This window comes from Trichoderma gamsii (genome assembly GCF_001481775.2).
Source record: "Trichoderma gamsii strain T6085 chromosome Unknown Scaffold_58.2, whole genome shotgun sequence".
Classification (NCBI taxonomy): Eukaryota; Fungi; Ascomycota; class Sordariomycetes; order Hypocreales; family Hypocreaceae; genus Trichoderma; species Trichoderma gamsii.
In genome coordinates, this window is record NW_020171395.1 from 25602 (window position 1) to 37615 (window position 12014).

Below are 12014 nucleotides of genomic sequence, written 5' to 3' on the forward strand. Positions count from 1 at the left end.
CGACTGCTGTAGCGACTTGCCACTTGGACATTTACAATTTGACAACTATTGTGGAAATTATAACGACAGCAGGCTTCTCAATTGCATTTCATAATTCGCTAGAAATATCAAAAAAGCTCTTACACTCTGGACATTAATAGTGATTTTCTGTTCTGTCGCTTTCCTCTCTTGTTTGGGCGGTAGAGAACAGCAGGGTGGATGAGCTCGAGATGGCAACCGACATCAAGCAGAGCGACAGCTCAAAGCCATCTAAAAAGCTGGCCTTTCAACCCAAATCACAGCACACCTCGGATGAATTCCTGCAAGACTTTTTGAACCCCTCCTTCGATCCCATCTCATACATCAACGCCAACCTACCGCCGCTGGCACAAAAATCACCGGTGCCCACGTCGAACCCCAATGCCGTGCCTCTTGCAGAGCTCGCCACGCAGTCCCAGACGCTGCTCACACAGCTGGACGCTCACACAACCAGGCTCTCGGACACGTTGACGCGGATTACGGATGACATTCTCCGTAGCGGGAGCAGGATGTCGTATGAGGTGGAGATGCTGCGGGGAGAGGCGCTGAGCTTGGAGGAACTGCTGTTTGAGAAGCTCGCGGAAGAGATCAAGCTGTTCGTGCCGGGAGGGCTGAAGAAGGAGGGCGAAGCCAAGGAAGAGGGTGAGAAGAAGCAGCAGGTTGAAGAAGAGAAGCAGAAGGAAAGGGAGGATTCTGTGGCAGAAGGCGGGAAAGAGGCGGAAGCAAAGGTAGCGTCAAAAGCTGAGGCTGGTGCTGGTTCTGGTGCAGTAGGAGAAGAGCCGGATTCTATCAAACAGCTACGCACACTCACGCTTGTGCGCGAGCGCTTGGATTCCGTCATCAAGACATTCGGCGATGCCATGGAATTCACCTTTCCACCTTCAGAAGTATCCGTCAGCTCCGGGTTCTTATCCGTCTCCGCGCCAGAGCCTGGATCGGAACTTCAAAGCTCAGAGGAAAGGGGCCAACAAGTTCTGAAGAAGCTACGGGAAGAAATTTCATCTCTGCTCAACAATAAGGACGATCCTGTTTCTGGAATCGAAAAGGCTGCAGAGAGGATCGAGAAGCTCAAGGAGCTCACAACGGTGTGGACGGGCACTGCAGAGGAGAAGGGCAGGATGAAATTCATTGAGAGTCTGGCCAAGATGGTGGAGGACAGGCACCGCGAACTGCTGAAGGAAATGGATGTGAAGAAGGGCGAGGTTATTCTTGTGAGGGGTGAGGCCAACGCTGGTGTGTCAGCGAGAGAGGCCGTGGCTGGAGAAAAGGCATTGCCTGCTGGATTTGGGCTGATGAGCCAGTTGCAGAAGCTCCGTGGCGGATTGTGAGGAGATGGAAAAATATCCTTTCATTTCTGTAATGGATATACTAGAAATGTCATCTGGTCACTTTGAAAGAAAGATATATAGTTTCTGTTACACGGACCTGGCTCTGAAAGATGAGATGGGACAGGATGAGTAATGACATACAACAATTTCTACCACTCGCACGGCCTTGGTAATCGTAAAGGGCATTATAATCCGTAAACCCCATCCTATTATATCGTATCTATAGGATTCGTTTCTCGCAACATACAAGCCCAGCCTCGTGGTTTAAAGCCTAATTATAGGGCTTCATTAGCTGCATTGCGCCGTTTCGGCTATGACGCAGGCCGGGAAAGGCAATGAGAAAGCCAAAGTACTTCCATATGAGGCATAGCGCCCATTAGACGTGCAGTCGCGAGTACACGTACTGCTAGCCGGCGGGTACTCTGCTGTACACTGTACTTGAATTCTCGATACAAATTGGCAGTAATCAAAGTAGAGGACACTGCAGACGTACAGCATGCTCCGTATACGCCTCTTTCCGTCGGCTCAAACGGGCCAATCACAGAGCGTGTGTAACTGAGAAGAGCCGCTAGATCGGCGGGCGGTGAAGCTGCCCGAAATGGCATGCGAGTGTGCTAGAAAGAGAAACTGAGCTGAGCAGGTCACGCAGGCAGAATGACAGCGGCTTAGAAAGGCGACAAATCACGCAGGATGCGGAGGCAGAGGCGATTCATGCAAAGGCGGGAAAATGATAATTCTTCATGTCAAAACTAGATATGCGTTCCATGCTTTTCTTGCTACTAAATTACATCAGCCAGAGCTTGATTACGCCCTTTTTTCCGTTTTATCTTAAGCTCAGTTGGCCCCAAGTTTGCTGTGACTTTGAGCTAACGAAAAAATCAAAGCGGCAGAAAAGTGACCTGAACCGCCTACACCTCACTAATACCGTGCCGTAGTACTAATACACCACCCCCAGACTTAGACGCAAGTCCCTGCTAGCCAGGCTTTGCTCCGAAACCTCCAAGCAGCAGCATCCAGGATCGACTTGCAATCCGCACAGCTGACCATTCCGCTCTCCGCTGCTCTGCTCAGCTGCCGCTGCCTTGTCTTGTTCGTGCTGCGGCCCTTCAAACAGCGTTTCGCAAGCAGAAAGACACCAAAACTCCGTCTTCGCCCTTACACCAACGGCCTCTCTCGCTCCCTGATCCGCAATGGAGGCGAGCGAAGGAGTCGCCTCCGCCGTGGGCGTCAAGCTGGACCGCCGCTCACCAGGCCCAGCGTCCCAATCCAAGCGTGACCGCAAGCGCCAGGCCCTGATTGAGCGCCTGTCCATCATGAACGACAAGCTGCAGCGCGACCGAGACCTCACCTACCGCGACCAGCTGCAGAAGATCCAGTACGAGGTCGGCCTTGTGCAGCGCTTCGACCCGTACGCCTCCAACGCCCTCGAGAAGGCGGCCGAGCTGCTCCAGGAACACAGACAGTCCCAGGGGCCGCCAGTACACGCCGATGGCGCCCGAAGCCTCATGGACATGGCGGGAATCCGCTTCCCAGACTTCATTGACGAGGTGGAGGACCTGATTGAGATCCGCGACTTCCAGCTTGTGCAGTCCAAGGTAAGAAAGGAATGAGGAAGAACATATACACCCCCATATATACATACGGAGTGATGGGAGAGGCAGAAGACGAGAGGAGAGGCAGCACATTTTTGCTACTCACTTCCCTTTATTCAATTTTTTCCCTTTTCTTTTCGTTTTTTCCCACCTCTACATGGTGGCGTCACTTATAAGCTGGGCTAACACATGCTGCGATTTGGACAGAACGAATATGAACGAAAGGTGCAAGAATACAAGAACACGCACGCATACAAGGTCGAGACGGCCAAGCGAGAGCATCGAGCTCTGACCGAGACGCTCCGCGACCGGCTGATCAACAGCCTCACACAAAAGAAGAACCGTCTAAACAGAGAAAAAGAAGTGCTGGAGATCAACGACTCCAACGCCCTGCTGCTCAATCCAAACCAATTCAGCCTGACCAACCCCGCTAGCCCCGGGGGTGCCCATGGCAAGCGGGCGACCCGACTGCGCAAAGATGCCGAAGATCTCCAGGTCTTCCCCGACGGCAAGAAGCGCAAGCGCAACCAGGGCGAAGATGACGGATCGCCGGTGCCCTCGCGCCGGGCTCTGGATCCCAACAGCACGACGCCCCTGTGGCAGTCGGAAAAGGCCCGCGCCGCCGCCAAGCAGAACGGCCCCGTCTACAGCATCGACAAGCTCTTTACAGACAAGGAGCTGTCTCTACACTACAACACGGCTGCCCTCGCCGCTCACCAGTATGTGCTACGCAACCGTGGCAACGGCAAAGACTCGTCTCCCGACGACAGCGAGTTCGGCAACGGCGACAGCAACGACATCGACAAGGACGATGCCGACTCTCAGCCGTCTGCTGCCCCCATGATGGAGCGACAGGTCTCGCATGCAACTCGCAGCACTAGGGGTGGGGCGAACCAGAACTTTTTGGACGACAAGATTCTGGGCATCGAGGGCATCGCCAACTTTGAGATCCCGGCCAACCTGGACCTGATGCATGCCCAGGAGCCGCCTAAGATGCCGCCACCGGTTCCCCAGCAGTACCTCAAGCCATATCCAAGATCTGCCGACCAGAATTTCCCCGTTCCCCTGTCCCAAGATGACATTGCCTCTGATCTTTCCGTCATGGGCCTATTCAAGCAGTACGACCAAACCCACAAGCCCGGAGCTCATCTCGATGCGTCTAGTGGTCTGCGTAGGATTCTCGAGGCCGTGGCCGTGCCTTACCACCAGGGCCGATATGTCGCTTTTACGAGCGCTGCTCGCGATGACCCGGAGAACCTCCGTGATGCTCTCGGCATCCCTTCCAGCAACATTCGCGACCAGCCAAGCCCGATCCACCAGAGCCTCTCCTTGGCAGCCCTATCGGCGGCGGCAGCAGCCCCGATGAGCCGACAGAGCAGCCAGACGGGTGGTGTGGCTATGAGCCGCCAAGGAACCAGCGGCAGTGGCCGTGGAAAGGGGCGTCGAGGTTGAAGCCAATCAACCAACAAGTTTAAGTGTTTATGAGTTTGGCGACGCAACGTACACGCTGTCTTTGGGCAAGAGATGAACAAGAAATCTCATCATCATAAAAAGTAACGACAAAAAAAAAGGAAAAGGTCGAGTACAGGAATATATGCATTTCACGGCATGGCGAAGCGACGGCTGGCGTCCCGGTTTTCTCTCTTATAAGCTCATTCTCTCTCTCATCTATATCTACTTCCCCCCCGAAATAAGGGGGGGAGGGAAGAATAGCTCCTCAATTTTTCTTTCTTTCTTACATTTCTTTCATTCAAAACCTATTTACCTCACATGGTTAGTGTTCACACTCTAACTTTCAATTTTTTTCTCCTCTTCTTTCACTCTATTTCTCTTTTCTTTTCTTTTGTTAGTCATCGTGCCATGTTGCTTGTTTTACTTGGACTTGGTGGTTGGGTTTTCCCTAACCGCTTTCGAAATCAACCATGAGGTGGTATAGGGATTTCTCAATTTTCTCTCTTCCTTCCGGTTTCTAGTTATATACGCCAGTGATTCGATTTTCTACGTCGTCCTGTTTTCTTTTTTGTTTTCTCCTTATGGCGTCTCCTTATAATGGTGGTAGAGAGATTCCGCAGGCATTGGACTGCTGCTGCTGCTATCACGGCGATGGATAGATCAGGCTGAGACAAGGCCTGGCCATGACTACAAAAAGGGGGCGAGGGCGGAGACTTGGAGTGAGGAGGATGCTGCTGCTTTGATTTTCTTTTCTCTTTACGGCAAGCTATGTTTTGGGATTGAACCACTTTGGTTGGACTGCTCCTGCTCCAGTGCTGGCAGCATGTTGTTCTTTACATGGCAAGTAATGCAGGAGACACACAGATAGATGTGTATTGAAAAAATCGAAATGATTGTTCTTGTTCATTATGATAATTTCATTTGGGCCTATTTCAACGCTAGCTAAAACAAAAGTATCGACTAAACCATTCAACATCCTCTACCACGCAAGTTGAGTTACATTATTGCACCACCCCCTAGTTAAAAGCAGATATAGGCGCCGTATGATGCATCCCAAAGCTAAATGTCCGAGCAAATCCAGTCCTAATTCACAATCGTTTTCCTTCTTAGTTACCGAAAACCAAGGCTCGCACCTCAATGCTCTCTCGTCCCTCGGCATCAGGTCTCGTCCTGGGATCAGTAAAAGCAGTGTGCGGCGTCCGTCCACCAGTCTTGGAGCCCGGCTTGAGCGAATCACTGTCAAAGCACTCAATCAGCAGCCGCTCATCGGGCGTCATGCCGCTGAAGTAGTAAAACTTCTGGTCAGGGTTGTAGTTGACAGCGGCAGTCTCGCCGTGGTAGCCGTCGGCGTAGCGGTGCGAGATGGGCGTGACGTCCTTTTCGTCGAGGGTAGCAGAAGCAGCGAGAGCCAGGGGAGTAGCTTCAATGGGGCCCTTGTTCAGGCTGCGCCAGACATTGACGATGCGGTAGCGGCGCTTGAGCAGCTCGTCGGCCTCGTCGGGGAAGTAGCGGCGCACGCGCTTCTCGGTCGATGCGGCGGTCTGGTCAATGTGGACGCGCAGAACGGGCGCGCGGCTGGCGTTGGGATCCGAGCGGCGGATGGTGTGGTCGAAGATGTAGATTTTGTCGGCGCCGGGGATCTTGTCCAGCAGCAGGCGCTCGACCTCTGGGTAGTACTTCTTCTTGATGGAGTCGTCGTCGACGAACTCTGTTTCTGCGGAGGGGGGGATGCCCTGGACGAGCTCAAAGGCGTCGCGGTTGACGTTGAAGTCGGATTCGCGGCCGCGGACGTCGTGGATGACGACGTCGTGGAAGTCGTCGCCGTAGTTGCGGCGGGCGAGCTCCGGGGCGTGGCCGTCGCCGACAAGGTTGAAGGGGACTTCGCCGTCGGCGGGGGCTGTGAAGAAGTTGAGGTTTGCGGTGACGTCGCCGCGGGGGACGGTGGAGATGACGGCCATTGTGATGTGTTTGGAGTGTTTTTGAGAGAGATATTAGGGATGTGTGTTATTCTTTTGATGTGTAAATGCTGCTCTTGTTGATGCTCTCCTTGTTGTTCTTGTTCTTGGAGTGGCGGGGTATCAAAGTGCTTATAGATGGAACTGTGTCTAATAGCTGAGGGTATATTGGTTTATGTAGGTAGATGAGTGGACGCTGAGATGAGATTGATTGATGATTGATTGATTGATATTGACAAAAACAGATTCAAGCTCCCCCCTCCCCGATATATATACCAAGCTACCTCGTCACATCGATCCAGCGGCCGCAGCGTGTTCGATTTCAAATCGTCCCGCATCACATCCGGCCAGTGGCTCGACTTTCCATGTCGTAGCTCGCGAGCACGTCACAGCGCCGCGCAGCCATTCGTCCAATGCCATTTGTAAGGCGTAGCTGCTTACTCAAGCAGGCGTTGCCGAAATAGGGACCGTTTTCCTGATGGGGGTGCAGCGCTCCAAAAAGAACATAGGTTTGTAACACTACTAGTAACAACTAATGTACCTACCAGTAATACCTAAGCGTTCAAGGTGAGTTCAAGGTTAAGAAGATCGAAATGGCGCAACTGCATGCGAAGTTCCATTTTCTTCTGTGGGATTGCCGGATTAAGCCGTGCGTTACCCTTTGGGTACACATGAATTCACGAGATGCCTACCAATGTAGAATAAGAGACTTGTTTGTCTACAGTACAATCTCTCATGTTGGATTTGGTAGCGGGTGATAGAAAGGCCTAGCTTTGAGGTTTAGTAATATCTGATGAGGTGAGCCTCGGGAGCATGGTGATGGAAGGGGAAATATTTTCCTATTTGTAGGGAATAATTCCAAAGTGCCGGTACCTTGGTTACTTTGTAATAGGCTTGGTTCTAGTGATCTACCGAGGTACATTCACCTCCACTACTACTTAGACTCCAACTTGCTTCGACTACTGCATTGCTTGGGTCGGCCGATCCTTGTATGACAATTCAAAATACCGTGAATTTGTATGATTTTTACTTGCGGGCTCAAGTCTGTCCTTGTGAGCAGAGGTAGCAACCAGTTCATCAGAATCCTTCGGCACTTGGTATTAGATGTAGGGTAGCAAATAGCGAGCTATTCTTCAGCTTCTCAGTATACTCACCCAAGTTAGCTGAGTAACGGAATCTCCCGCACTTCTAATAAGCTGTGCATCAACTTGCAGCTAATTTGTGTAATTGACGTCATCGCCGAGAGCCGACTCAAGTAATACGCACGTCAGTGAATGCAGTTGTAATAGAGCTTCTTTTCTTCTATTTTGTTACGCCCTACTTCCTCTCTGCCTGTCTCTGTATCGCCATTCTTACAGAACCAAGGCGAAGCGATAAGAAGCAGCCTAAACCCAAACGTAACATCGGGACCCCTAAACCGATACGGAGATCCTCCTCGCAGCTTGCCCTTGCTTACAGTATATGAAAATCCTCCGCATTTCTCATCCGGCACAAGAGCGGGATGTCCTGCATGGGCTGACTTTGGCATCTTTGCTAAAGCCGAGATTTTCCCACAGAGTAGTATTACTAAAGGGTCTCCCTTTGGCCGCTGAGGCAATGAAACTTGCATGTAGCGGCCCGCTCTTTTCCCCCTCCCTTCTGCCGCCAAGTGCCGCCAGACCAATCTATTAGCCAAGCAGCCAAGACATGAAACGAGATCGCTTGCGGCCAGACAGCCAGATTAGCAGCAATTTTGGCCCCGTCGCTCTAAAGCCTTAGTTGGTGGGTGCAACGTGTGGAAAAGCCGTAGCTCGCACATACTGCGGCGGCATGGCAGTTGTAAGAATGGGTGAGCTGAGTTTATGATTTGGGGCCTATCGTCCCGCGTTCAGGGGCTGCAAGTACCTAGTGCAGCAGGTAAGCACTCAGCTCACAGAAGCGGCGCGCACCGCCGAGGCACAGAGTAAGCCCGCTGCTTGTTGCAAGCAGATCCTGCCGCAATCTCTCAATGCTTGAAAACATGACCCAATGGCGGCGCGATCCCTACATAGATTGCCAGCGACCCTGTCCCAGCCGTCCAGCAAATGTGGCTATATTTAGCCTGCGCACTGTCGCCGGCGGCTCGCTGCTCCGCCAATGATGGCGAGCCACGGCCGCAAGGCGACTAGCGAACGACGCAGTTCAGTTCCAGCTCTATCTATTAGCGGGCCGTGCTGCTCCTCGTCTCGGGACGTCATGCCCGCCCTCGGGCTCTGCATCTCCAGCCCTTGGAGCTGCACCAATGCTTGTCTCGACAATCGCCCGGTAGACCTCGCTGCTCTCTGGCTCGATTGCCGCCTCTGCCGCTGCGTCTCTGGTTTTTTTTTGTTGTGCGAGCGACCCCTGTTCTGCTGCGGCACCGATCCGTTGCGGCCGGCAAGCTGTGCATATTCAGTTCAGCTCTCAGCACGTCCTAGCCTAGCGCCCGGCTCTCACCAAGCAGCCAGCCGACGGCGCGTCTCCGAAACGCGGATAGGGACACAGAAAGAAAGGGAAGGGGAACAAGCGAGAGAACGACCATCTGATCGACTGATTGACTGTGTGAGCGACGCACGGACAGACCCGGCGACACGGCGCAACAAAGACATGAAAGCCCAACACGGCCATCTGCAACCATGTCCTCACCGCAAGCCGTGGCGACGACGCTCCAGACGGGCTTCACCGTCGCAAACCCGCGCCAGCCCGCCCTGCCGCTCGCACTGCCCGATCGCAGCGTGACGGCCGACACCCTCGAGGACGCCTACGTGCGCTTCATCTTCTACTGCAACCCTGCGCTGCCGCCGGACGCAGACACCAACAGCCTGCGCGAGGCCTTTGCGAACCCGCCCAGGAGCGGCGGCAAGAGCTTCAGCCCCTTTGTCATCTTCGAGCTGGTGCGGCGCTTCTACCGCAAGGAGATCAAGACATGGACCGAGCTGACCACCACGCTGGGCGTTGAGCCGCCGGACCTGGCCAAGGACGAGAGCGTGCAGAAGATTGCTCAGTACGGCGTCCGTCTCAAGGTACGTTCAGATCTGCTTGCTCTTACATTCGACTCGTGGTGGAATAGTATTTGCTGACTCTGTCTACAAATCAGAAATGGATGAACTCGATGCATGTCAAGGCCTTTTTCGAATATCTGATGGACATTGAAAATGATTACTGGACCAGCATCCCAGACGACCCAGACCCTACCGGCCGGCCTGTGCGTGACGGCGTGGCCATTGAAGACGACATGGCCCTGAGGGCTCTTTTGCCTCACATTCGCCCCAAACGCGGCCGCCGAAGGCCAGAACCCGATGATGTCGCCGGCTCTCCGGCTGCCCAGCGACCACGCCTATCGCCCCCGTCGGCAATTGATGGCCATCGGGGCTCGTGGTCCGCCCATCCAGATGCCCGAGGCCAGGTGCTGCCGATGGACCCTTCCCGGCCGGGCGCCGTAGCTGCTTGGAGCTCCAACGACACCGTGCAGACTCCGCTGTCCCGATATCCCAACTCGGCCATAACGCCGTCCACCCGGAGCTCGTTCTGGGACGACGCGCTGGAACCTCGCTCTGCCATCACTCCGTCCAAGCCTAAGCTTTCTGCCCACCGACGGGGTCCCAAGAATGTATCGTCAGCTTGGAAGCCACAGGGAGCCGATAGTAGCGTAAAGCTGCGAGGAAGGCCTCCGATTCATCGTACGCCCGTGGAGCCGCCTGCCAATCCTCCCAATCCTCCCATCGCTTCCAACGCTCCGCATCCTTCGAACCCTTCGCCCATGACATCGTGGGCTCCGACACCCGATAGCAACCCATCCGATCCTCCTCCTGTTCAGATGGCTCCCAAAGACCCCATACCAATGATGCCCGACGCAGCTCAGATGCACCCACAGATTCGCAACCAAGTCTCCCCATATGCGCAAGTAGATGCGCAAGTACGCATTATTCCGCCCTCTGCGCCTCCTGGCCTGCTGGTTCCCGGGATGGGTGTCCAACCTCTCGACGCTGGCGCCAGACCTGCTCGGCCCAGCATATCTTTGCAAGTCCCCGAACGACAAGGAGGCACAGTTCGACTGGCAACACCACCGCTTCCGCCACCACTACCACCACCACCACCAATCCCAATGATGCCAATGAATGGACAGCCAGCAAACGATATTCCGACGCTCCCAGGTGCTGGCCAAGGACTACCACCGCCGCCGCCGCCACCGCCGCAGCAGCCTCCTCCACCACTGTCGCAAATGCCGCAGGCCAATGGCTGGGACCCCTTCTCACAGCCGTCTACGGCGAGAGCAAATGAACCGAATAATGTCCCAACATCTGCCGGTTCTGCAAGCCAGGCTGGTCCAGAAAAGGATGTGCCAAAATATTTCTTTGAAGATCTGGACGACCGGACCAACCTTGACGGGCTAATATCCTACTTCACCCATGTGCTGCACAATTCCGACTGGGTGGACCCTCAGGGGAATCAGCAGGAGATAGCGGGGTTAGACGAGTGTACCGCCATGGTCAATGCGACAATCGAGCACATGTACAAGAATGCCGAATCCTCTCAAGCCTTTCTGATTAACCTGGCGGCATTGTGCGGCGCCAAGATGCTCATGTCGAATCGTCCGAGATGCTACCGAGTCGAGACCTCAGAGGGTGTTTACAGCTACTACTTTGATTGGCAATATCGGTTTGGCCCTCTCAAGGGACAGTTTACCATGACTCATAGTGTGCCAGTGACGATGTGGAAAAAGCCCGGAGCGGGAGAGCGTAACGAAGCGTCACAGGAAGAAGAAGGCCTGACAGCGCAGCAGTGGCAGGCCAAGTATGGCGCTCTCATGGATGAGATTGAGAAGCGAGACCGGGAGCTGTTTGATATGCAGAACAAGGTAATAGGGGCGATGAAGGGAGATCCCATTTGAGGATGGTTATTCAAAAAAGATACCAATTTGCTTTTTGATTTTGTTCTTAATCTTTCTTTTATATACTTACAAATCCCGATATCCTCTTTGGACAGATCGGAAGGGAAGGGAAACAACGCTTTGAGTACTGAGATTTGGGGAGTAACTACATGGGTACACACTTGGAGTACATGCTGGGACGCTGTGACTGGCCACGGCATTGCATATATTGGAAGGATGGAGTTTGATCGCTGCATATGTAAGAGTGTGGGGGAGCATACATGGGACACATTAAGCATGCGGAGACAGTTGCAGGCTGTCGTTGTGTGGCATCGTGCCAGGGACCATGTTGGCCTTGTATATGACATTTTACTTTAGGCATTAGGTAACATTGAACTGTTTATACTGTAATATCGATAGGATTAGGAGAGGGGAGTAGCATGCTATCAAAACTGGCAAGAAACCTGGACAGATAGCCAGGGGCTTGTCTGACGACTTTACATAATTGCCGTACTTGACCGAGGTATTGGAATGTGATATACCTAATTGATTGTTTACTTTTGAGTGACGTGTTTGTTTGCATTATATGAAGAGTAACTGCAGCTATTCTTATCATCATCTTTGAGTGTTTGCTTGTAAGTACACTGAATGCTGTGTCACCTCGATGTTCTACAAGTATAATTAGAACAAAGAGGGGGGATAGTTATGCTCAGCAATAGCATTCTTTTTGCTGCCAAGAAGTGGATGATAATGCAGAGCAGTGGATGATAATGCAGAGCAGTGAATGATCCAATGTCCTTCA

The 12014-nt window shown here is 53.2% G+C and overlaps 4 protein-coding genes across 4 annotated transcripts; 3 read left to right on the top strand and 1 right to left on the bottom strand.

Moving 5' to 3' along the window:
- Positions 1 to 209: 209 nt before the first annotated feature.
- TGAM01_v210190 (hypothetical protein) lies at positions 210 to 1346 on the top strand (the record flags this gene model as incomplete). Its single annotated transcript, XM_018808101.2, has 1 exon — positions 210 to 1346. The coding sequence occupies one exon, from the start codon at positions 210 to 212 to the stop codon at positions 1344 to 1346; it is 1137 nt and encodes a 378-aa protein (XP_018658636.2).
- A 1190-nt stretch (positions 1347 to 2536) lies between these two features.
- TGAM01_v210191 (hypothetical protein) lies at positions 2537 to 4390 on the top strand (the record flags this gene model as incomplete). Its single annotated transcript, XM_018808102.1, has 2 exons — positions 2537 to 2941; positions 3146 to 4390. The coding sequence occupies 2 exons, from the start codon at positions 2537 to 2539 to the stop codon at positions 4388 to 4390; spliced, it is 1650 nt and encodes a 549-aa protein (XP_018658637.1).
- Positions 4391 to 5496: 1106 nt separating this feature from the next.
- Positions 5497 to 6348, bottom strand: TGAM01_v210192 (hypothetical protein; the record flags this gene model as incomplete). The annotated part of the gene is made up of 1 exon (XM_018808103.1): positions 5497 to 6348. The coding sequence occupies one exon, from the start codon at positions 6346 to 6348 to the stop codon at positions 5497 to 5499; it is 852 nt and encodes a 283-aa protein (XP_018658638.1).
- Positions 6349 to 8978: 2630 nt separating this feature from the next.
- TGAM01_v210193 (hypothetical protein) lies at positions 8979 to 11233 on the top strand (the record flags this gene model as incomplete). The annotated part of the gene is made up of 2 exons (XM_024550743.1): positions 8979 to 9365; positions 9440 to 11233. The coding sequence occupies 2 exons, from the start codon at positions 8979 to 8981 to the stop codon at positions 11231 to 11233; spliced, it is 2181 nt and encodes a 726-aa protein (XP_024404507.1).
- Positions 11234 to 12014: the final 781 nt, after the last annotated feature.